The 27,152-nt window shown below is 39.0% G+C and overlaps 1 protein-coding gene across 2 annotated transcripts in view; it reads right to left on the bottom strand.

The window, feature by feature from the left end:
* The window catches only part of gpr158a (G protein-coupled receptor 158a), a 101,003-nt gene that overhangs the window by 42,900 nt on the left and 30,951 nt on the right, over positions 1-27,152 (bottom strand). For both annotated transcript variants that reach the window (XM_005932128.3, XM_005932129.3), the window contains exons 2-3: positions 24,265-24,370; positions 1,445-1,547 (exon numbers count right to left, since the gene is read on the bottom strand). In XM_005932128.3, the coding sequence (XP_005932190.1) occupies positions 1,445-1,547; positions 24,265-24,370 (209 nt within the window). The remainder of the gene's footprint in view (positions 1-1,444; positions 1,548-24,264; positions 24,371-27,152) is intronic.

The following is a 27,152-nucleotide window of genomic DNA, read 5'->3' as shown; positions in this document are numbered from 1 at the left end:
CACACACACTGAGCTTTCATGCAGATTTGAACACTTGCACATGCAAGTTTGTGTGCCTTCGCAGCACAGCAAACAACACAAATTGGCTAAATCAGACAGAACATATATTTAGCTCTCTGTGCACGAAGTGTGACGTTTTAGAGTAAAAAATGGATGCAATAAGATGGTGGAAAAATCTGAGTGAAGGAAGGTAAGGGGGAGGGAAATGGATGAGAATGGGAGTAAAATTGAAACAGACGCACGAGAACACGCTGTATGAGGTTTGAGTGGGATGAGGCAGGAGGGAAAGTGGATTGAAATGAAAGTATGGCACAGAAAGTGATGGAGGGCAGGTGAAAACCACTGGGGTTCTGTGTCTGCAAAAGCCTTTTTTAATTAACTCACAGCAGACAGAATAAACTGGAGAAAGTCGCTACCATTAAAAAGATATTTCCCTTCTCGAACCAGATTAGCCTCCCCAGGTACTGGGGCTACTTCAATTTTCAGACAGGGCGGATACGGTTATCGCAAATAGCTGACGGTCTTCGTCATAAAGTGCAGCTTTTAGCAGAGTCAGAATTAATAAAATGAACTTATTGTTAATTCATCTGCTCTATTTTAGTGAGAGAAAAAAGGATGATTATGTGGAAACATTTTAAAATTTCCAAACATTTGCTGCCCAACTGCTTGAAAAATCTGATGCTAAATAATAGTTTTTTACCTTTGTGTCTCCTGTGCTTTTTACTTCCTGTTCCGCTAATTACCCGCTTGAATTACCCCACCTTAGCTGTTTCCACCTGTGCTCTGTTCTCACCTGCCTCTCATTGTGCAATCAGTCCTGTGTGTCTACATGTAATCCTCCCTTCACCTTCATCAAGACGTCAGTTTTCCCCCCATGTTTTACTGGTTCTTAGTGTCTGGATACGCCCTGTTTAGTCCAGTGACTGCAGTGGACATTGTTTTTTTCAGATTTTTGCCAATTAAGGCACTTCTTTTTCATTGTTATTCCACCAAACTCTACATTCTGCACTCAGCTCTTCTCTTCACCTCAGTCCAGGACAAAGGTTTTAACTGTGGACGTTGCAAATCAAAAAGTATGATAAACACAACTTACCAGTCCTTCAGTTTACTCACATTTGTCAGATCTTTCAGCCACGTTTCATGGACTGCTGTGGCGTTTAGTCAGTAAGAAAATTTCCAGACAATTTCCAGAAAATATTAAATGCCATCAAACATTTTGATATGCACAGAAGTAACTAATATATTTAACAAAGGTGAATTAAAGCCAGGGTATAATTGGGCACATACTGGCTATAATGTACGCACTTCCACCTGTGATTTCCCTGCTTTAAGTCGTAGGGTTGTTCATTGTTAGCATGTTTAGCAACACTTAAACGCAGCCACATGAATAAAGTCTGCATACAAGGAACAATCATCTTACAGTGACTGATTTGCCATTACTTACTTGTAAAACCATTGACAGCTATTCTGTTGGGATGATAGAAACCTTTCCTGCAGTGGCACTTGTACTTGTCCAAGACAAATCCGTGACCACGGATCGGCAAACACTGAGAAGAGAAGACCAGAGACAAAAATGAGTGCAGTTTAAGCTAGAATAGGTTTTTACAATCAACAGCGTTTAATCGTGACATCTTGTAATGCAGACACAGATGTGAAAACTATTAAAATATGTCAATACCAAAGCAAAAAGTAAAGCCCGCAAACCACATTCAGCAAACAGACTGAGATCAAGTGCCTTGCGGGAGGGACACGGGTCTAATTATTTAAGTTGTGAGATTCCTCTTTCTGTCTAACTGTGCCTCCTCGTCTCTCCATATTAAATTAGTAAAGCCTCTTCCATTTGATTGAACGTGTGATAGGAAGTAGACTGAGAAGAGCAGAGAAAAACACGAGGGGCGTCAGGGGGCACCCTTGGCAGACTTTGTGTGCTGTTTGCCAAATTACAAGACATAATTAATAGCTAAATTAAGAACAGACTTATTTGCCTGATTAGAGAATCGCCATTAATTCTATTTCTTGTGGGAATGAGATTTCATCATCATATCCCCAGTACAAACACATTTTCCCCTCTCATTCTTGCTCTCCTTCAAAAACTCCTTTACTGGTTTTTTTATTTTTTTTCTCCACACAACGTGAACATGTTTTTCTAAACCAAGACGATAATGATTTATGAATCCAAAGAAACGACAAGAGGCCCAGAATAGCAACGGTACTTTAGCTGACACTTGACACGCTATGAAGTGTTTGTGACCTGACTGAGAGATCTAGAGGAAAGGCCGGTGGCAACGTCAAAATGAAGCAACAGTCACTGTGATGCTCTTCACAGCGGACTGGACTCGGCATGTCTTGAGAGGCTGCTATTTCTGACTGTCTCTCAAGGTCCTTGGTGAGGGCTGAATGCATTTTTCAGTCCGAGAGTGTGCGCTCCTCAGTCGAAGCCTTGAGAGGCCAGCCAGGACTCAAAAGCCCAAGGTAATTACCAGGTTACTATTCAGTGGACAACTTCCTCAAGTAAATTCCACTGAAGAGGCCAAAGTATATGAAGTGACTCTTCACTAATCTGTCGAAGACGACTTGTCGTTTTAGTGGTGAGACCCTAGAAAGACCCTCAATCTGACACCCGTGAATCTGATTTTCCTCACCACTGTACTCAAACACTATATAATACCCACACGGCTCGTAACGAAGTAGATGCTTATTTCAAGACATACCCTCTATGTCACGTATCTGTCAAGTATTGGCGGAGAGACGACCCAAATGCAGGTAAAAATCATTAGAGAGCATGTCTTTATCGGCTAGAAAAACACACGGTCCGAAAGAGAAACCAAAACAGAATCACTGGGTGCTGTCTAGTATTTATAAAATGTCCTCCCACTTCCTTTACCCAAATCCATTTACCTGGAAAATGTCAAGAAATGTATAAAGTTATATGCACATAGCATTATATTTTAGTATATTATAGTATATTTATATTTTAGAATCCGTAACAACATGGCGACAAATCTCATCTGTGTTGCAGCATCAACAGAAAATGCACACCCTGCGTGATCTCACTTTGTTGTTTGAGCCAGGCCATATAAACAAGAACCACCAGTGAAAAACGTCAATTTATCCCAACAGCTGGAATTTTAAAGGAAAAGGAAGACGTGCTTGGATGAGGAAATCAATTAAAGGCAATCCCAAAGACTAAAAATACAATGACAACCTGAATCTTCAAAGATGACAACAATCTGTTTTGATAAGAAGCAGAGTTATTCACAGGAGCCTAATGTTCATAGTTCAGCGACTTGTTGAAGGTTTATTATGGCTGCCAAACAGTTAGGAACCTTTCTGGGCACATTTGACTGTTTGAAACAAAAATGAAACATAAGCAAAAGCAGACAATCAGAAAGGAGGGAAAAGAACAAAAGCAGGAAATAAAAGAGCTGAGAAACCAAACCTTCAAAGTAAAACAGGAAGTAACCAAAAGATAACTAATTAACCGCAAGGCATCACGACAGATAAAGGGGAAGGCAGAAAGCAGAAAATAACACTCGAGACAACCGAACACTAACAGAACCGCTGACATTTTGTTATATATTTTATGCTATTAGTGTCACATGCTTTGAATATATTCCCCCATCATGCTTTTTTAAGCGCTCTTCCACCAGTCATGTTCATGGGGAATAAAAAAGCCCAGAGTTTTTCTTTAAAATAAGTTTTACAGTAGCTTCTATTAATTTTTGTTTACGCACAGACTGTGTATTGAAGGGTGTAGCCACAGTGATATGATTCACTGGTTTGTGAAGCCCCATCTGGAAGCCTTAAACTAAGTATTAAACACTCTGTTTTGAAAACAGACATATGAAGCTAGAGCTGACTGTCAAACTACAGTTTGACACTGCATGCTCATACCGTAGCAACTTCTCATTCAGAAAGTAGCCATGCCCGAAAGCATTCCCTGCTGCTGTCATCTGGTTCTCTCTGAAGAGCAACGTTAGTTACCCAATAAACATCATGTTATATTTAGTAAGATTTGAAACTAGTGACCACAAAGAAAATAGACCAAATGTTCACTAGCAAAGTGTTTAGTGTGGCTATAGAAAAAGTGACCATCAGTCTTTATGTAGCCAGAGAAGTTGCCCCCAGCTGGTCAGCAACAATAGAGGTGCGACTCCTTAGCCATCCTTTATATACAGTCTGTGGGTTTGTTGTTATACTGTTGACTAAAGGATATTTTAAACCTCACTAGAAATAAATTATTTTATAGTGAAAGGCAGGTATATTTTGTAAAATTTAGTTACAGTGAAGATCACACAGAATTATCACCCAACCTGCACAGCATTTTAGCATCTTTAGCTCAGTGTGGTTGTTTAGTGAGAAGTTCTAGAGGTCCATCTGTGCAGCTCCAAAGAGTGTATGAACAGAGTTAGTGACTTGTTGTGTTTCACGTAAAGAGTGCTGCAGGAGCTTATGAATCAATTTTGGAGTTAAGTACATCAGGTCTGACTCAGAGAAGTGACTCCAAATAAAGGCTTATGCTGCTAAAAGCATAGGTGAGCAATAACACACTTGAATGGTGATGATGTATGAGTAATTATCTTAATATGCCACTCCATTATCTTGCAAACTTGTTAACTTGTAATAACATATGCAAACAAGAGCACAGATACTCTAGAGAACAATGAGGGAGAAGAATATAGTTCATTATTATAAAAGTCTTACAGACGCAGAATTTGATTACTTTCTTTTGTAAAACTGTATTTTACTGATACCTTGTTTTGTACTTAATAAAATGGAGGCTTATGCAGCTTATGGACCTGATTTTTCTTTGCTTATTATTGGCTTGAAATGACAGCCAGAGGTAACTGCAAACTGCCAAGTCACTCAAAACCAGAGACTCAGATTGGACATTGATGAGTAAAATGAATGAGCGCATAAATAAGGTGCTTAGGAAGCTGTTTGGATTTCACTGGATAGTTTAAGCTCCGCACTGTCTAGAGACCACAAAAAATCACAGAAATGAATCTGTAAAGCAGATGATTCGCCATATTGGCGAGTTGTCCATCTTTCATCTGAATCCACCTGCTCTTGCTTTAAATGAGGACTGTGGAACAACAAAAAGTCTGGTAACTGATTTCCCCACTGATTCTCCAAAAGTCACTACCTCAGGACAGGTTCATCGTGCTACAGCTACTGCCTGCCACTGTTAATATTCCCACCTGATGGAGACACTAGGAGAAACTGTCAGAGACAGGTGTGTGTGTGTGTGTGTGTGTGCCAGCATGCATATTTTTAGTGTGTGTGACAGGGGGAGCCAGGAATAGCCCTGGCAGTACATCCCATTCCTGCCTGCTGTGGTGACTGATGCAGGGGCTCAGATGTGGAGTTTGTTGAAGGGAGAAGCAGTCCACCTCTGAGCTACCTGCCATCAATCACATGTGATCTCAGGCAGAAGACTGGTACATTTCAAAGGACTGTAAAATGCAAAGCCACAAGAAATCTTTCATCTTAAAAAAACAAGATAATATTCTTAGAAAATTAGTCATAAAACAGTAATTGTATCTTTTACATTGTTTTATGAACCATATTGACAATAGGTACAACTGTTCCTCTGCTCGTTAATCCAAAGATCTAATCAGCCAATAGCACGGCAGCAAGTCAGTGCAATTAGGCATGTAGACATAGTTAGGATGTCTTACTGAATGTCAAACTGAGCATCAGGATGCAGCAGAAAGGTAATTTAAATGACTTTTAAACAGCATTTCAGAAACTGCTTATTTGCCGGGATTTTCCAACACAACCAACTTCAGGGTTTAAGGAGAAAATATCCAGTGAGCAGCAGGTCTCTGAGCTAAAATGTGTTATCAGTCAAGGTCAGAGTAGAATAGCTAGACTTCATCAAGCTGAAATAACCACTCGTTGCAAACCAAGGTTTGCAGAAGAGCATCTCTGAATAACCCATTTAAAGCTGAAGCAGATGGACCACAAGCAGCAGAAGACCACACTGGGTGTCACTCTCTGCACAACCTAAGCCCAAAACTGGACTCTCTGATGAGCTGATGACCATGCCACACATGTCACACTGTACTCAAATGGCCTTCACGGTCACCAGATCTGAATCCAGTAGAGGATTTTTGGGATGTGGTGGAACAGGAGATTCGCATTATCACATGCAGCCAAAAAATCTGCAGCTACTGTGTGAAGCTTTGATCTCAATATTGACCTAAATCTCTGAGGAATGTTTCCAGCACCTTGTTGAATCTATCCAATGAAGAATCAAGACTGGAGGGGTTCAATCTGGTACCAACAAAGCAGCTGTGCAGCAAGATGCAGTAAACACTTTAGGTTTGCAAATAATGATGAATATTGTAAAATATTAACATGGGGCTATAATTCTTTCCCTTATATACACTGTTACAATGGTGGATGCTCACATAGAGTAAAGTCATCCTTATGAGTAAAACTGAAAATGAGTGAAAATGAACACATCTTTCAAAATGTTTTATGGAGATGTGCACAATTCTAAGTTACCAAGAATATGACTTTTAGCAAGAAACAATTACCTAAGCCTATCACTGACAGAATATTGTCTAAGATCAACGCAGTATATTTGAAATTTAAGTCTTGGAACAATTAGTCAAATTGAAGATCATCTAGTTAAAATACTTGAAATGTTTTCGAGTTTCAAGGGTTTTTTTGTGATGTAGAACGTTTTATGATGTAACTGACTAAACAACTGATTGCTGGAGGAAAGTATTTGCAGATAAATCAATAAAAGGAGGCTTTCAAATATAAATATATCACTGCCATTGTCTATTCTGCATTCTGTTATGTAGGCTAAATCTTCTCTGCTTATAAAACAACACAGTGTTATGGTATTTCAAAGGAAGCACACACAGGCAGTGACCTACTTCTATATGCATGACATCTTCTATTAATTATGGTCCAGGCAGGGAAGCTGCAGGAACCCTATTTCAATTGTTCTGATTTTTCTTCTGTTGCTTCTTCTCATTTTAATTTATATTTCCCTGCTAAACGCGGAGCTTCAGACCAGGAAGCACGAAATATAAAGACAGTATTGCAAATTCCAGCCATATAAATAATCAAATTTCTATTTCTGAAATTATCCCAGAATAAGATGTAAGTAAATAGATTTATTCTTTACGACAGTCGCGTGTATAAGAGACGTGCAGCGCTTGTATTGTAGTGAGTGCCTCAGACACTCCAGGTTTATCCATCAGCGTTGCTCATTGTTGTTTACCTCCCAGCTGTGGCAGCTGTCAGTCACGCACACTCTGACACGCTAATTGTCATGGTGACTTGGTGCCTTTGTGTTAGAGTGCATTGTGCTCTCAGACCAACATGGCCTGCCAGGTACGTACACACAACTGGCGGCATGCTTCACATCCACACTCAGACTCCCTATCTCTGCGCTGCCTCTAACAGACCACATTTTAATCATTAATGTCTGATTTTTTTGTGATAATTTTAATTCAAATTTGACCTCAAAAAGCACCAAACAGAAATCCATTTAAGCTCAGCTCAAGCTTTATTTAACTTGAATAATATACCTTGGAATATTACTCTTGACTTGGACACAGATAATTTGTGGTTTGTTTCTTATTAAGGACTATTTTCAATAGTTTGGATAAACAGCATCGCTTCTGATTTCTTATGTGGCTTTATGTGGGATGATGTTTTAGACAAAAGAACGCCTCCAGCAGTTTCTGTCCTTTCCTGTTTCAGCACGACAATAATGCTCTCATGCAATAAATAAATAAATAAATAAGATTTTGTGTCAGAACCTCTGTCCTGATACGTCCTTATCAACCGACACCCAGCCTCTCTAATGCTTTTGTGACTCATGGGATCAAATTCCTGCAGCCAGGATCCAAAAATGTGGAGGAGAGCCCAAAACCGGAGGAACCAGAAAAGCAGAGGTTTACACACTGGTGGATGTTTCCGTGGTAACTTAGTGTATTAAAATCAATAGAATCTAAGCGTCTGCTCTGTGGTAGGGGTCTTTTGTCAAAGATAGTTACAGTTTATTTCTAAAATTAATCTTTTTGCCACCATGTTTCAGATTCATAGCAGTGCACAGCTGCACCTGAATCCATGTTGATCTTTTTTTAATGACCCTGAAAGGCCTCACATTGTATCTCACCTTTGACCTGTGCATTAACAGTGAATGCATTATTGAACTCGAGACTAATTCATTTTGGCAAAGCAGGGTCAGATAACAACACCACTTCAATTGTATTCATTTCAGATCAGGCCACTTCAGGTTATAAAATGGTTTTTACAAGTAAGTTATTATCATTATTGTGGCTATTACTGTCAGTGGATTTATAGCATTAGAACCATCATTTTCCATACCCATGGGCAATAATAAATTATTACTCATGTGACCCCATAAGTAGTCTCTTTGGTAGTTGTAAAAAAAAAACAATGTTTGGCATAAACAAATCCTTATGGTCCAAAACCTTTTTAAATTATTGGCACAAAAAAAGAAATCATACAGTATCGTTTTTTGATACTAGATTTTTCTTTGGTAATGCAATTTTTCTAACTTATTTACATTTCTGCAATACCAAAATCAATCAACATAATTTTATTTCAGGGTTTTGAGTTGCTTTAGGATGTTTGGACTTGTGTTGATGATTAGTTGTTTAGTCTGTTTGGTTTCTCTCTTTTTGTTGCTCAAAGTAATCTTGCATTTTGACCACCAGTCAGTGTTCACAGAGTCTGAATAATTGTAAGATCATAGAGTGGTGGTCCTGAGACCAGGAGGATGTCAAGAATCTGCAGATCCATCTCTTGCATTTAAGGTTATACTAAAAGAAGCTTTAAGCTTTTACTCTTCTACTGTTCGTTTTTTGTTTTATCTTTGGGTTACTTTGAGTTTGTTATCATATCTGTGTTTAGTTCTCTGAGTATCCCCCCTTGAATACTCATTGATGCTACAGCATCTCCCTGTTCCAGTTATGGTAAATGACAAATGGACTGGTTCTTATATAGCGCTTTTCTACTCATCTGAGCACTCAAAGCGCTTTACACAATTTGTGCATTCACCCATTCACACCCATTCGCACAAGCACATTTTTCTAAGTGCTTTACAGCTAACATTCACACACATTCATACAATTTGGGGTTAGTATCTTGCCCAAGGATATTTGGCATGCAGACTAGGGGAAGCCAGGAATCGAACCACCAACCTTCCGATGATCGGAAGGCTGGTGAGCTACAGCCACCACTTATGGTTGTTATTCATTTCCTGCTTTATTCTGTTAAGTAGTTCACTCTTTTATCTTGTTTTTGGCTTTACTTCCTGTTAGTTGATTGTCTTTATTATATTCAGCTGTGCCTTGTTCACCACTTCCCTAATCAGCCCTCTGTGTATATACAGTCCAGTCTTCTGTGTGGTGTTTGTTACGTTCTCTGCTTTGTCTTCATGTTTTCATTGTTCCTTGTATTCTTTGAACTGTGGTTAGCTGACACTTTTCATTATCGCTTAATAATGACGTTTGGTTGATTTTTATTCTGTAAAGTTGCATTTTTAACACTATCACACAGTGTGGACTTCATTGACGGTGACAAACGTTAGAGCACTTACATCGTCTGCACATCCAAATCTTGACAAATCCATTGTAAACTTGTTTTTTTTTACTATTTAGTAGGTACCAAATAAGAAGAGGATAGGTCTGAGAAGAGATAGGGTTAGCTGTAACTATTAAGTAACTAGAGTAATTATAACAGTATAATATTGTGTACACTTTCAACATCTATTTTGTCCAGGCAAAGTCTTCCTCCCTCACCTCTGTACGGCATAAAGCATGAAAGTAAAAAAAACAAAAAACAAATCTAAAATCAAGTTTATCTTCTCTAATTGATGCAGAGGCCAGGAGTCTTCTACCTGAATGGGAAACCAGAACTACCTTAATTTTGTTAGCTAATTAGAGCCTGCCAAGGACTCTTCCTCATTTTGAAATAGCCCACGCTCTTCCAGTCCAGCATAGCGCCTAATCAAGCACTAATTAGCCTCTGTAGATATTTGTAATGATCCTGCAGTTCAGCAAAAACCCAGAGGAAAATTTTTTTATCCAATCATTGCACACTGAACTATAGAATACACAGAAAGCAGGTTAGGCGGAGAAGGACGAGGAGGAGGGCAATTTATCCTGTTTGCATGTGTGTGCAGAGCAGGCAGTAAATTATCAGCTCGAGATGTGTATGCAGGCACGAGGGAAATTAGACGATGCATGTTTGTTTTTATTTTGAAGGAAGTTGTACGCGGTGTGCTGAACACTCAGGCATCCTGTTGCATTTCTCACCCTTCAGTGAGAGCTCTGAAAAAAAATGCATGCAAGTGACTTCCCATCCAGTCTCTTGTGTGGGTCGCTTCCCACGTGCTCTTTAAACCTTCTGTTTGCATGGGGCAGCTAGTTAGAAGAAAGTTGGCTTGAAGGGGTCTAAGGAGGTTGGACTTCTTTGAGTTTCGTGAAGACATTTCTCATCTGAGAAGCTTCTTCAGTTCTAAAGGTTTGAAAAAAAGTCATGGGTTATTTTTGGCTTATGTGATGAAGCACATAATCAATAGTGGGTCAACAACCCTTTTAAGGGACAGCCCTAAGTAGGGTTAAATACCTGGGACTCGCCACCATTTGGCTTTAGAGCTGAAACTCTTGGATGAGAGGAGAAACCTTGTCATGAAACTTAAAGAAGTCCAGTCGCTTTCTTTCCAAGCTCCTTAGATTACCATAACCTGGATGACTGAGAACCTGCACAAACATTTTGGCATCAAGAGAGGAGAAAGCTATATGAGATGGCTTGTTTTCAAGCAGCAGATGAAGTGAAGAGCAGCAACGTGGCCCATTTTAAGATAAATAAGGATTATTTTGATCGCTAAAGATCATGCAAAGTTACTTATAGAGCTAGAAATGAGCATAAACAGTCCACTTTAATGATGAGAAGATAAATTAAATTAGAGTAGCAAGAATATAGTTCACAGATTTTGTAGCTGTCTATTTTTTGTGAGAGAGAATAACACAGAGGTCAAAAGAAGAGAGTGTCTGACGTCAATTTTTATTTTTGCTTCGGGCTAGTATTGTACTTTTTTCTTCTTCTTCTTTTTTTTTAGCTTTTAGGGCAAAGATGGGGCAATGCATCTTGGCACTGGTTATGGCTATGAAATTTAAGGCTTGTGCAGACTCACCAGCAAACACAGAGGCAGTGACACTGCAGACTGCTGGATGACTGTGGCTCCCTGCTCAGAGGGACAGCTAGACAGGCAGCCAGGCCTTTAAACGAGGTCAACTAGCAGGAGTTTAACCGGAGCGGAGCTGCACTGACAGCAAGGCCTCGCTTTGGGTACAGTCCAAAGACCAAAGCCTAAACACCGGCAAGATAAACAGTCTGGCCTACGGGGAGCTTAACACTGCCATCAGAATGAGACGAGTAAACACATAGAGCTTCTTAGTGCACACAACAGACACTGCATGGATATTGCTTTCATAATCACATTTGCAGCTTATGTATGTGTCAAAACAAACTAGCCAGGCAAATTTATCCACACTGTACAATGCAAGTGATTCTTGCAACTTGCAGCAGACCGTCCACCACACGAACACACACATAAGCACTGAAAAAAGAACTGTAAGCATCGTCAGTGGGCACAGGGACAGAGGTCATGAATGCCTGGGATGTCTGCTGCTTTTGTTCATTGATATATTTCAGAGGCTGTTCTGTACCTGCCTTAGCTTGTTAGCTGAGCATCTCTAGTTCATCAGGCCTTCATTTGAACTATTATAATTGAGTGAAATGTAATTTTTCTGTGTTGTGATTTTTCCGATATTCTCTTAATACAAGGCTGACAGGCAGCAACTGAAGGAATGTGAATAAAAGCAGTGAGAATCCTCAGGCACCCTTTGGCAGACCTAGATGAGGAATTACATTTCATCGATATATTAGGATCTTTCAGGAGTAAAAGACGTGGGTGAAAAGAAGCCTGCTGCCAAGTCATTGTCACTGCTACTACCTTATCTTTTTGCCCGTGCACCCTCACTGTTCTTTTCCCAATTTTTTTTTGTTTGTAGCCACACAGCTGCACTCATTTTACATCCAATCTCATGGGTCCCTAGACAAATGTTTTACCTTTACTTTCAACCCATCTCTTATCCTCTCTGGGCCGACTGTTTGCTTTCTGCGTCAGCTGACGCCGTGCTGCTACGGCTGGGTAGAGCGGATGCAAGACTTTGCCCGGGGGCAAATGTATTCAACCCTTCAAAGTGTTTCCACGTAAATTCAGAGTTCCAGGATTATTCACATAGCCAATTAGTGCGACAGCATTTAAAGAGGCCTGCACTGCTGGGGGCAGGGAGCCACAGTTAACACCAGAAGTATCTTGTGATCTCTCCTCACTGTGCATTATGGCCAACAGCTCTCTACCTTGATGTTGTCATCTTGAACACCACTGAAGTGAAAACACTGTGGCCCACAGAGCATCTTATTTGTGTCCAGTGGGGAGATTAATTTTGTTCATCAGCGGTTTTATTTATCCTGAGTTAACAGGATATCAGAAAAACAAACAGAATCCTCAATATTGAGGATATGGGTTATTTTTAATGTTGCATGCTTTTCCAAACTGAATACTGAAAACAGAAACTTCACCATTTAAAATTTGCAGTTTAAAAAAAAAAGAGGAAAAACTACATATGGGGAAAAACTTTACTTTCCCTCCACATATATGTGGGGAAAAAAGTAGATTTTCCCCCCATAAACGATATTATTTCTTAAAATAAACTGTATATGTATGTAAACACACAGTAGAAATTACAGTATTACTATATAAATATTGTAAAAATAGAGAATCGCTACATACACACTATAGAAATGACATTATTGCTCTCTGTGTAGATTCTCAGTCAACTAAATCATGGTCATTCAAGGAATGTGAATGTTAACGTTAGATATAATACTGTATGCTTTTTATTGTGTTGTCCTCTAAAACAAATAAAAAAAACTTGAATAAATTACAATATAGTCACTGAAATTTTTACAGTAAAGAAATTGCAGCCTTGCTTCAAGTATTTTAATGTAAAAATGTGTGTTTTTCAATATATAGTGTAATATATATTTTTTAAAAAGTGCTTCCAGAAGGAGCTTTGTAAATATCTGAGGAATTATGAATCATTTGAGTGAGTCTGTTTGTTCTGAGACCCAGTACTCATGTTTGTGACTATATTAGTTATGTTAGATCCTTCTGTTAAAGTTTATATAGCAAAGGAATTCTTTTTACAGAATATGGGTGCTAACCTTATGCCCACCCTCCAACAGTCTTTTGCTTGGCCTATACCCTTCAACTTTGCCAGTATGGGTGATCCTACCTGGTATAACTCTAAGGATTACTGATGCAAGCTCCTTGACCAAAACAAGGTGGTGACCTAACAGGGGTTAGGAGGAAGGGCCTTCAACATCTTGGAGGCACATGATACTGTGTGGTGAAAGAGTTCTTGGAAACCAAAGGAGAAAACATCCACACAATACTTCTTGAGGTGAATAGTTAGGAAGAACAGGATATCAGTCCTTAGATGGATGAACAACCTATCGCAGGATATCAGCTATTTTTGAGCAGTTATCCAATTCAGGGTCCCAAGGGTTAGAGCCTACCCCAACAAACCCAAACATGTCTTTGGTTTGTGGTAGGGAGACGGAGTACTTGGAGAAAACCTATACACATACAAGCACAGGGAGAATAAGGCAATCACAGAAACTGAAAAGTCCTATAACTGAACAGTTATATCAGTGGCTTGTTTCTACCCCCTGAAAAGCAGCATATACATGTTCCTAAAACAGTCTGGATTCGGTGGCACACCAACCCAGGAGTTTGAGTCATAGTTTTAGGTTTTGCTGTTTGGGTATTTGGGAGAAAATTGTAATTTGGCTTGAAATGCCCTTTATACAACATTAAGCATGTATTTAAAATCTAAAGTCTATGTTACCCATTTTGACAACAGTGCACAATTTACATTGCACTTTTTCAATGTGACAATAGGTCATACCGGTTTCCAAATACAGCTATCAGTCTCATGAAACTACTTTTCCAGCACAAAACTATGTAACACTCCATCTGCAGAGCTGCAGATGGATCTAAATCGCTGTTCATCCTTAAGAAACTCCTTAATCTTTCTTTCAACAGTGGAAAGAGAGTTGAATTATCTTTTACCTTTTAAAGTTCTTCCTCCTTACAATGATGCATACCTCACCAGCACAAAAGGATTTCCAGACTTCCTTTCTATCTTATCAACTCTGAAGCATAATCACAGCTTTTGCTGAGATCACTGTAGATAATTATCAATTACCCTGTAAATCGCGTCCAACATACTCTTTCAACAACAACAACAAGAAAGGAATGTAATTAATTAAAACTTGCTCCTCTTCACCGAGAATGCACAGGTTGAAAGGACCGTGGCCCGGTGTGACACCATTCCTGACATGTGCGTCTTGAGGGAATCTCTGCCCCACAACGATGCCGAGTCTCTAACACCAGGGGAATTCCCAAGGTGCTAAAACAACTGCTTTTTTTTTTTATCTTACAATACACGGGAGGCCTGCAGATGAAGAGGGAAGCGTTTTTGCTGAATGAGTGCAGAGGGAACACTTGGATGGGAAAGCTGTCAGAGAAACAAGCAGATAAATGTTGCTCAGCTAATGTGGATCACGTTCCCACAGGGGACTCTGGGATTTTCCTGAGTGTACGCCATGTCGAGTGAAATATGAAGATCCAGTGGAGAAAAAAAGGACATGTTTGGATGTAACTCAAAAGTAGGCCATGTAAAGCGCCTTTACTGACCACAAAAATACACCAATTCTTTGCACAGCATTAAATATCCATGTCTTTATATATTTTTGGAGTGTCAAAAAAATGGATAAATGGAATATTTGGATATATTACCAGTTATGACCAGCAATAATGTACTTAACCCGCCAAAAAACACTTAAAGTACATGTTCTTTTCTGTGCTCCCAAGCCCCTTGTCAGGCTTAAATGAGCAACAAAACTATTAAATTACACAAATTGAATATAAACTAAGATTTAATTGCATGTTTAATTGCTCTCAGTGTTGGGCTGAACAGGCATTTTAGCAGGAGAAAAGTAGCAACACTAGTTTTTCAATTACGGTGAATTTTAGGGAGAAAAAAATGGCAATTTTGCATATTCGAATGATTGCAAGCACAAAAGACAAGTCATTATGGGACAGAATGAGGTCTAAAACATTTGCATGCAAATACAACTCAAATCAATCTTATTTGTGACACACTGACTAATGAATGTCAGTGTTTTAAAATGAGCCCCATCAGTTTAACCCGTCATATGTCATTTTTAAACGTTAAATGAATAGATGAGCCAAATTAAGGGACTGTATCTCATGTTTTCAAGTAAACTCTCCCAGTAGATTTGCATGTTCTTTTGCATCCACTGCCATGCAAATAAAGGGCAGTGGATGCAAAAGAACATGCATAGCTGCCAGTACAATATGCAACCTTTTTCTTGCCTGATCTTGGTAAGTATTGTCCGGCTGCAAGGAAAGATTGCTAGCCAATGAGATCAGGGAATCAGGGAAACAATGAGTGACATGGATGGCTTGTGTTGTACTGTTGGGGCCAATCAGCTGTTTTCCTTTCAAGCTTGTTGGGACTGTGGGATGTGTTTGCATTAATCGTAATGTTAGGATAGAAATCTGTTCATGCTGAAGAGAACAAATATAGTATGCTTGTAAAACCACTGCAGGGCCAAAAACCTTCCGAGTCTAATGGCCCATTTATGCTCGCCACATCAGTCGCTTCACACGCAAACAGTGATGTCGCCACAGTTATGTACCATTTTTACCAGCACTAGCTGCACTATTCTCGTAAATGATAGGTTTCACCGCCTAAACAAAAACTCCACATCAGCGCTGGTATTACTAAAAAACAGAACCAGATGCAAGTACAAGGTTTTGGGGTTTTTTTTAGAAAGCTTAGTCTTTGAAACTCTTGCAACATCTTCCTCTGTATAATCTATGAATCATCTTTGATTGTGTACTGAAATCATTAAAATCGCAGGAAAAACCAACACGATCTTAAACGTATGTCATCAATACACACGAGGTTGCAAAAAAAGTGCAACTTGTGCCAGCGATGTGATCCGGCACTATTTGCAAGAATGATGAGCACAAATGGGACAATCGTTCTCCCTCCAAAGTCTTGACAACAAGGACACAGAAAATTATCATTCAAACGGACAAAACTCAAAAACTACTTTTAAACTTTCCTATTAAGGTTAAGGTTAGGGTGATGACTCAGGGTGTTTTCATCCCTGCTCTGTTTAGTCCATCTGAATCAGACTCTGGTCTGTTTTCCTCCTTGGTGCAGTTCATTTGTGCACAGTAATCACACCAAACTAACCATACTTGAACTCTGTTTGGAACCAGACACAAACCTCCTCCTCAAAAAACTCCAGTTTATGGTGAGAATGTGATTGGGCATCGATCCAAACCAACTATCAGCTGCAAGTGGGAACCACTGGTGTATTGTAGCCATGACGTTAAATATTTATTTTGGGCTATACTAGGAAAAAATGTTGCGGAAGAAACCAATTAAATCTGGTCTTTGCATGGTTAATTATTCATTGTTGGACTAAAACATGTTGGTTAGTTTTTAATTTATATTGTGGTAAGTTTGGGAGATTGAGAGAGACAACGCGGTCATAGTGGATGAGCCCCCAGGAAATAAATGGAAGCCACTGTAATGTCCTAATGTGAGGACAACATATGTGTAGGACAGGGGGAGGGACAGAAGGTGAGATAAGACGGAGCAGCAGTTGTTTAACACTGATGCCGTTATTAATTCAGCAGTGCTGGGTGCACGGCAGAGGAATCAGCATGTGATTGAGATGATAACAGGCTGGGCCAGGACAACCTTGTGATCCAAGGTCAAGATGAAACAGTGATTCAACAGACAGAGCACAAATAACCATTTCAGCTTTTCAACAGCAGACAGAGCACCACAGTGAGGCAAAAATAAACCGCACATGCTGCTGAGTGCATAAAACGCCATGAAACGTCACCCTGAAACGTCACCGAGGCAGCGGTTTGGTTTTCTGAGTGCTTTCATGGATGTGCTATGTATGTTTTGAACAGGATGGTTGATGCAGCGCGTCCAAATGGAAAGCTTTTTTATTTATTTATTTATTTGATATAATAAAAAGTTTTGTTGAAAATCCTGTTCCATTTAAATTTCTTGTCAAAACAAGCACATACAGCAACTTGAATTTCTACTTCAGTGTCTGGAGTGAGATATCTTTAACAAAAAAAGTTAAGATAGGAAAAAGCAGAGTTAGCCTTTTAAACTGGCTGACTAATTTAGTTTAGTTTATTTCCTTTTTTCTCATATAAAAAAATTAATGTAATTAAGTAATAGGCTATATACTTCACAGCTTTAATTTTAAATTGAAAAATCATGAAACCCAGATACAAAAATATTATAATACACCAATATAAAGTTTGAGTTGCTGTCATTACCTTTGCCAAGGAGGTTATGTTTTTGGTAGTGTTTGCATGTCATGCTCAAGAACTAAATAAATTCTGGTAAAACCTTGTAGTGGTGTAGAGCAGAGTCATGGTAACAATCCAATACAATTTGGCTTACATCCACCGCAGTCTTCAAGATGAACTTGGTGACTTATTGGTTGAAAATTGACAAAAACCCTTGTAGACTGGATGACCCTTGAAAGTATGGTGTATATTGTTAACATATAGAAAATACCATATAAAGATTTTCAATATCATGTCACATTTGACCTCTGACCTCCCCTTCAAGGTTGATAGATTGATCTGAAGGTCAGAGTGCTATATAGAACTATTTATAATGTTAATAATAATGTTTAAATACATTTTACAAAACAATAAAATAAATACTTAATTATAAAAGTAAATCAGGTGTGCTGAAATCGGTTTCAACAAAGCAAATAACAAAACTCTGCATTTTATATTTTAGTCGAAACAAGTGCAAATTTAACCTCCTAAGACCAGAACTCTTTGATGGCTATTTAGGCTGATTGGGACCTGATGAATGTAAAAACAAAGAATAACCAGATTTTTTTTTTTTACCTAATGTTTGTTTCTGAGAAAAATGAGAGCCACATATGAGGACATTCGTTTTAAATTTTGTTAGAACAGTGGCAGCATATCCTCGTAAATGGATATCAGGCCCTCGTAGAGCAAAATTAGGTATTTGGTCTAGACATCCCAAAACGTGATGTCCACAAATGTGGATGCCAGGTCCTAGGAGGTTAAAATGCATTTAAAAAGAACAACAACAACAACAAACAAATATGTACAAAATGCAATACTATTCCTTTAAAAGGAAATACTGCCCAGAGACTGAAATGCCTTGGTGGAGGTTTATGCCCTTGGAGTGCTTTTTGTGGAGTTTTTGTGTGTGTTTGTATTTTAGGTTTTTCTTCTTTCTTTTTTTTACTATTTCCAGTTAACAAAACTGAGTGAGAGGTTACTCATCTTACTCAGCATCCCTAAAAAAGAAACGGCACAGAACAGAGTCAGGGTTTCTTGTTACGGCGGGTGGCGTAATCATTCAGGTAATGTGTCACTGCCTTTCACAGGCTACGATCCCCCTGGGCCCCACCACTTGTTCCCAGCAATAAGCTAATTGATTGAAACATTCATCATCATCCACAGCCACATTCTCTTATGAAAGCTGACCCCGGGGCAGCAAAGTCCTAGACTTTTGGAGAACATTGAAACGCACTAATGGAAGTGCCATTAGTGAGAGATGAGAGGAGGAGAGACGAGAACCCCAACAAGAGTGTGTACACTTTTTCCACAGGAAATGAAGGTAAGATTGGGGTTGATCATCCGTGGGCTTCGCGCTCGTCTCTGTTCATTCGTGTAGTTTCATCGTGATTGGTTTAAGTCAGACCTGCATCTCTAATCAAAGGAACTGCAGTGTTTGCTCCTAGCTAAATAAATGCAGTCTATAATTAAATTGATTGCTATACTACTTTTTGACAGCAGTACAGTGACAAGCCTGCTCCTGCAAACTGATGGTGATGTATGTGTAATGCCTAGCATATAATCTTCTGCATAGAAAACCCTGAGCTCATTGGCAATATAGGGAAACATCACTTGTGCTATTTTCCTGCACCAGTAAATGCATCATTGCACGTGATTAAAATATCACCGATCAATGATAAATAAATACAAAGATGTATTTTTATGATAAATAAAATGAAATATTAAAATATTAATACTTCATTATTTCGAATACTGTTTCCTTTCCTCTTTTATGTCTATATTTCGCATTATGGTTTTAAGTGCTTGAGTACTGATATTTCCTGAGGCAATGTGTGTATAGTAATGTACTGTACGGTGCAAAAGCCATCCATCCTTCTTTAGTTGGCACTATTACAAAATGCCCAAGATAGCATAGCTTGAAAAGGCATAGTGCAGCATATTTGCACCAATGAGGTGATTTCCAAAAGGCTATTAGCACTGAACCTGGTATAGTTCAGCATGGTGTGCAATGTGTCTTTAAAAATTTTGAGGAAATTGGTCAAAAGAGATGACAAAATAAGAAGTGGCAGGCTTAAAAAAAATTCTGTCTACAGCAGAAGAACGGTATCTGAAAGTCATGACTTAACCCTTTAAGACCTACCATAGAACCAAGTCCGCCAGAGCTTATATTATATTTTTACATGCTGTAGTGCCATTTTTGGGAGCATTTCAAGTTGCTATACATCAATACAACCGTTATAGCCCAAACTTAAATAATATGTATGCATTAAGTGCATAATAACTACATAAATTGCAAAAAAGTGCAATAAACTACAAACAAATTGAAAATTGTTTTTGTGGGGTTTTTTTTTTTACATATATTTCTAGTTAGAGAAATTTAAGAGGTTTATCCCTCAAAACTGTAAATACAAAAAAGTTGCACAAAATAGTTTCCCACCACAGGAAATTCATTTTGATTGTCTTCATAGTTTTATTTTGAGATACACCAATTTTTATATACTGCAGGAAAAACGAAGAAAAAATATAAAGGCCCCGATGTCCCCGATGTCAAAGGCTTATAAGGCCCCGAAGGTAAACTACATTTTCTGCGAAAATGACGTCACTCCCGGTTTCGGGCAAGTAATGGCAGACATAGTTCGCGCTGACGTCTGTTCCAACGTAGGAAGTGTTATGAACAGCTGATCGGATCGGCAAAGCGTGTTTCTGGAATATAACCGAATAAGAAACCGTGACCTAGGGCAAGCTGATGGCATAACATGTAAGTACAACTCCTCTGGTTTCATATGCAAAAAAAATTATTGTGCTAGCTTACGTGGTTGCAGTTCTACAGGGATTTAAAAATAGTTACGCAAAACGGAGCATGCCCACTCCGACCGGTTTTAAAGGGTTAACAGACCTGACAAAGGACCTGAGAGATGCATCTGACCTTTTTAGTTGATCCATTTAACCTAAATGAGATTATCCTAATGGAAGAGTAGCTGTCAAGAAGCCATTCTTATGGAAGGGAAACGGGAATAATGGTCGAACCCAAAACTGGATTGAAAATCAGCAGCAAGGGGTCTTTTTCTAGGAAAATACAGAGAAGGTGTGACTTCAGCCTTTTTCACAATCTCTATGTAGGAATCCTGTGTATTAACAGGTTGAGCAGGTTGCTATTTTGTGAGTCTTTCATATCACTCAGTTGCTTCCCCAGAGATTATGTCATACACAGTTCAACTTCAGCTTGCACAGCAGCTGGTGACATCTTGATATTCATTTGTCAAATAATATTTTTTCCAACAAAATGGTATTGTTTAATGATTTCACACAAAGTTTAGAAATCTGTAAGAAATGGTGAAATGAAAATGAAGTTGTCCCGTCGGGCAGGCCAGTGCGTTTGTGGCATGGACCCAAAAGCAGACACGGAAGAGACAAAAACTAAGGTGTAACAAAACGTGAGCCGTTTATTTGGCCAAAAAACGTGAATACAAATCAATGCAGAGCAAACCGGGACGAAAACTAAAACTAAAACCTAGACTGGGAAAAACTAAACTATGACAACTATGACAATAAGACATGATCATGATTCTGAGCAGGTAAATATGAGAAACTATGAGACAAACATGAACATAACCTAAACAGAATCATGAGATTCCTGAAGACATGACATGAAGAAAAGAAAACAGACACACCAACACTGAACAGAGGAAGACAGAGGACTTAAATACACAGAAGGGCAATGAGGGAAGTGGAAACACCTGGGGAGACACAGCTGACACAAATGAGCAAGATGCCACGGGGGAAGCAAAACTAAACACACTGAACATGTAAACACAATACTTTCAAAATAAAACAGGAAGCATGGAGACACATGAACTGGGATGCAAGTTGCAAGCCTGACACAAAAGACAGAGAGAGGGAAAGGGACACAGAGGAGAGAGACACAGGGGGAACCTATATAGACAAGGAGATAACACATGACAAACAGAAAAAGACTCATAAACAAGGAGACATAGGTGAAACACAAGACTAAACTCAACAAAACTAATAATAACAATACAAGAACTTAACATATTTCAAATATAACATAAGAAATCAAAAATACAAACTAAAGAATCAAAGACAAATATTGACAGATTTTAAGACAGCATTGCCCTCAAATAACCACAGGCTTTGGATGCTGTTGGGGTTGTTGTATTTTTCCTGTCAATAATCTGAGCTTCATTGTGCTTTGCCTTAGTGTGCGCGCCTGTTGGATCAGTCATCCATGTCATCTGCCTCCATCTGAGTTTGGGCTGCCTGTACGCTCGGCTGGACAAACAGCAGCTTGAGAGGAAAGAGAGGCCTGGAAATCCGGCAGGGCGGCTGGAAGCGACTGCATTTTGTCAAATTCAATTGCTGGAATGGTGCCACTTAAGCAGCTCCTAAGATGCAAATGAAAAACAGCGGATGCGCGACGCATGGAAGTCGTAGTTGTTATGCAAATAATGATGGCGAGATGCATGCATAAAGGACACTAAGTAGTAGTGACGGGTTTGCTGTAAATGCTGCTATAAAGAGCATCTGAGGGTGGAAAAGAAATGTGAATGCTGCACATAAATAAACAACCCCAACACCATCATAACAAAGTGCTTTGTTTCCAATAAAACAAAGAAAGTACACCTCACATGGATCTTAAAATGGTCCCAAAGAAACCCATTACACATCAAATTGCTGCACATAAAGAGGGAATACCTATACAGCTTAAAAAACAGTCAGTAAAACTAAATGAATGCCTATTTGCAAATACAGGGGAACCCTTTTAGTGTTTTTTACAGCATTACCACACAAAAAATCCTAAAACACTTGATTACACTTCAGTCATGCTTTCTATGCCTCCTCTATCAGCCCCAAATTGCCTGTTCATGCACTTTAAGACCAGAAAGAGGCTCTAACAGACACAAAGATTTTGCTTTTTAGTTTCTTGCAAAACATATGAATTACAACCCCTGCATTCCACATCAAAGACTAATAATGAGGTGACTGCAGCTGCTCTTGCTCTTGGGCAGCGTACGTCCACATATACAGTTGCTCTCCCTGTCCACATAGTTTATCTAGCAGGCATGACAATAATGAGCACCTCTGCACGATAAAGCTGTCAAGCAACACAGGACACATCCTGTAGTGTGCCACAACCACAACAGCTTTCATCATTCGGCTCTGAGCAAGCACGCTCCTGACATGCTCCCGCGGTGTGAGCACACATTATTCCGCAAACCCGGCTAAAATCCATTCCATTAACCAAGCATTTCTGTCCTCGCAGTCACCCGACACAGAGGCACTATGTCAAATGTCTCTGGCATTGACTGTCCACAGAGAGGTGCAAGTGCTCAGACAAAGAGAGTGATTAATTATTCAAAGAGGCTCACTGCAATCCATTACATCACATGCATTATGAAGCAGCCTGATCTACGGCACCTCTTCAAAATCTATCAGTCTTAAGGATGAGGCTGAAACAGACAGGACACTACCTGCTAGGTAGACAGCAGGACAGGTAAATAAAGGGCTGCAATTAACAGCAGGAATAATATGGCATTATTAATTATTTAATTAGTGAAACTTTAAATCTTTACTTTTGCACTTTTATTTTCATACTTTTCTCATTTTAAACTGGTCATCCACTAGGTTATTGAACCATTTTTACCAGCAATAACCTAAGTTTAAATAGGTAATCAATGTTCTGTTGCATGACCCACTTTCAGCTGTTGGACGGATGGTCTCATATTTAACTCCAGAATAAGTGCCCAGTTCACATGTCTGCAAAACCAGCCCATCCCTCCACCACCACGCTTGACTAGCATAAGATGTTTGGTTTTCTCTAAACACGGCGTTGTGCTTTTATAAAGGTGCTCACACTGATGCAGAGCTAATCAAGCTAACTTGAAGAACGTGGTGAAATTAGAAACTAAAGATCAAAAAGTTGTCCAAAACAAGCCAAGTAATATGACTATCTGACCCAAAACCTAACTTCAGTGTTTAATGATAATAGAATAGTTTTCAAAATGGTGAATGTGGATGTCTGACATTCTCTTAAGAATAACAGTACTGAGAATTTTATCATCTTTTCCAAGTAGGCCTTGAGACAAGACGTTTTTCATTTTAAAAATGACCAGAGCTACTCTGCCAATGCTGAACATGAGTATAACCCTCCGTCTCAATTCCAGGCACTTATACTTAGAGTTAAATATATTTCTTGACCCTGGAAGGAAACCCTCAAGATTTGAACCAATAGGGTCTGTGTACTTTATCAGTTGGCTAATGACTACAAAATGACTTGGCTCATCTCTGTCTACCTAGTTTCACGCAAAGCTGTGCATTCAGTGTCAGACAAACACATCATATTTCATGACAACGCAACCTTGACAGAGGTAATAGCTGAGACGAGCTGCAGCTGCCTTTGACAAAGCTTCATGTGTGACAAAAACATAAATCTTCCCTGCAGCCTTGGCACGCTGTGGGATATATTCGCATAGATAAACATCAAGTGATGCTTTGTATCCACTGTACACTTCAGTTTAGTGGTTATATTGTTAGCAGTATCATTTAAGGTGAATTGGATCCCCACATTTGTCACAAGACATACAGATTTACTGGTTTTCCATTTGGAGCCTTGTGTAGATGTGACACAGTAGGTGTGGATTACAGTTCAGTTTAACTGAGCAAATCAATCTAGCCCCTATGCTTGGCACACTCACCTCCATAGTGGTCAGGTTGCATCGATGGGTTCCAGCAAACCAGCCATCAGTGGAGCACTGGTCGATATCAACATCCTGTAGATTAATGTCCACTCGAACCACTCCCCTGCAAGATGGAAGGACATTAAAAGAGATCTATTAGGGTCATTTCTACCTCCATGTTTTTATCCTTGGACTCAACTAGAGCTTTACATGATTTTCTAACATTTCGCGATTTGATTGTTATGGTGAACAGCTGTGGAATTGAAGCACTTTGAAATTGTATCATTATTTCTTAAGCATATTGTATATCAGAAAAGTTGAGAGTGTGGAGGTTTGAATGCAAAACAAGGCCATTAGTTCAGGCAGAAAAAGTTCACGACATAAATGTGAAAACCAACACACATGAAAAAAGATCAAGTGCAAAAAAGGAAGCACAACAGACGCTTCCCTGTGACGACGGGACTATTTATACACACAGGTCTGATTGGACAGTAGAACACACGTGGTATAACTAACAAAGGACATGACAGAAAACTCAATCTTCAAATAAATCAGAAAGTAACAGAAAGAAAACAAAGAATCACTGAGGGAACTACTAAAAGAAACAATGAAATGAACCAAAACACAGGGTGTAAAACTGAAACTTGGCATTACAAAAAAACACAAGAAACAACAGGAAGCAAATACTCAAAAATGGACACAAAAAATAAAGCTTGTAATCTGCTAGAATAAAGAAATCAAAACAAGAACCGTAACATTCAACAAACACAAAAATCAAAACTTGAAACATTTGGAACAACAATAAAACCTCAAGTCTAAACTCAATTATATTTGCAAGGAAATCAAAACCCGAAAACAACAAAAAGACCACGGAGTAAACAAAGTGTAGTAAAGCCAACTAAAACCCACTGTTGAAGAAAGTCATTTACCCTTTTGTTGATTTATTGATTGAGTGATTGATTGATTTGTGTCAGACGGGATTTTTTTGGATGGTTTTCTAAATAGAAGCTTTTCAAATTAAAAGAGTTGAACTGAGGAAGGTAGATAAAGCAAGTACATTATGAGCTGTATGTTATTGTCTGATCTACAAATTTCACTTAAAAGTACAGTAAAGTTACACCAGCGGTCCCCGACCTTTTTAGCGCCACGGACCAGTTTATGTCCGACAATATTTTCATGGACCGGCTTTTAAGGTGTTGCGGATAGATGCAACAAAATAAAACCAGTACCGGTACCAAAAAAAAAAAAGATTTATTCATAACACATGGGAAAAGACCCAGGGAAACTGAGTTAACGATAAGGATTCTAAAGAATAACGCTAAAAAACGATAAAAACCCTGAAAACCATAAATTTCACACGCGAGGATTAACTCTCGCGGCCACTGAGCCGGTACCGGGTTGGGGACCGCTGAGTTACACTACCTTAAAATCCTCAACATGTAATTGCACAAACCTGTACTTGGAATCTTAACTGAAATTTTAATAGGTTCTAACATGTTATAAAGCAAAAACAGACATTTGTCTGCCTCATGTCTCATCTCTTCTTCCTAAGAAAGAAATCAGTCTGACAGAGATGCAATTAGCCGTGCACTACATCACAACGAGACACTCTGCAAGAGGCTGGACTCTTTGTTCCGTTTCGACCAGCTGAGCCAGGCAGGACCTTCTAATGGAGCTGTTGAGGATTTAGACTTACTTAGCTTTCTGAAGCTCTGTGAAGAGAAGGTCACTGTATGTGATTTTGAAGGTCAGCCCCTTTGATTCTGACAAATCTTTTCACTGGTGTGGCATATGTCCCTTTCACAAGTGCAGCTCACAGGACAAGCCAACAGACAGTTACATAATGCTGTATACTATATGCGTAACTATACAAGGAAAAAAAACTAAACAAGCTTGACAAAATACTTCAAATCCACAAGAAACTCTAAACTGTCTCTCAGCGACCTCAGCCCACTTACAGGCTTTCTCTCTTGGTAGACTTAAAAATGGAGCACAGCCCGAGGCAAGTGTTGTTAGAAAATCTATACCGACTTTAAACTTTATGGAAGACATGCTCTGGAGAGTTATAGCTCAGTAGGACGAGTGTCATGACACCAAGATAATGTGCACATATGAAAAAAGGTATTTCTCTGATCCAGCATTCAGAGCCTTCAAGTTTCTCACACACAACATTTTACATAAACGCCAGCCGACACAAGAGGAAAAAAAACCGAGTGTTGCCGTGTAGCTTTCGAACAAAATCACCAAATATACACTTTGTTATTTGATCAGGATGAATATAAACACAAACCCTGCTCTGAAATGAGCGGGCAAATCAGCGCTGTTATCTATTTAATCAGGCAAAACCTGCAGCTGCTTCCCTGCAAATAAATCAGCGGCCGACTTTGCACTGACCTTTAACTCCTTTGATGCCCGTTTGAACACTGACATTCACACTGGGTTTATTTTGTTATAGGATTAACAAGAAACTTTGGTCTCCCAGTTTCCAGGATTTGTGTTTTGCGTTTAAAGGAAAACAAAAAAAACCCGCTGGTGTAGATTTTAAACTATTGACCCTGACCCTGAACTAGTATGGATATACATCATATACCACCGCATTAATCACCTAAGTCTAAGTTCTCATTGTCATCGAAATACTAACCCTAACCCGTAATCTGACCTTAGGCAATTAAAATATGTAATTTGTATCTTTTTTATACTGACACAACATCATATACAACATTTTTTTTTCCAAAAAAGTCTGTTTTGCCTTTCTCCTGAAACGATGGGATGGTTTGATCAATTGCTCGAATGATGTAGAAAAGTGCTACAAAAGTGTCAAAGTGGTTTCTTTGTCATGGTCCTGCGGCCATGACTCAGTGACTTTGTGTTTGTGTTCTTTATTGTTATTACTTTCATTATTATTC

The sequence above is a fragment of the Haplochromis burtoni genome, unplaced genomic scaffold (genome assembly GCF_018398535.1).
Source record: "Haplochromis burtoni strain Fernald_Lab_line unplaced genomic scaffold, NCSU_Asbu1 Contig_155, whole genome shotgun sequence".
In the NCBI taxonomy this organism is placed as follows: Eukaryota; Metazoa; Chordata; class Actinopteri; order Cichliformes; family Cichlidae; genus Haplochromis; species Haplochromis burtoni.
The sequence above is the reverse complement of the archived record's forward strand: the minus strand, read 5'-3'. Positions and strand labels throughout refer to the sequence as shown.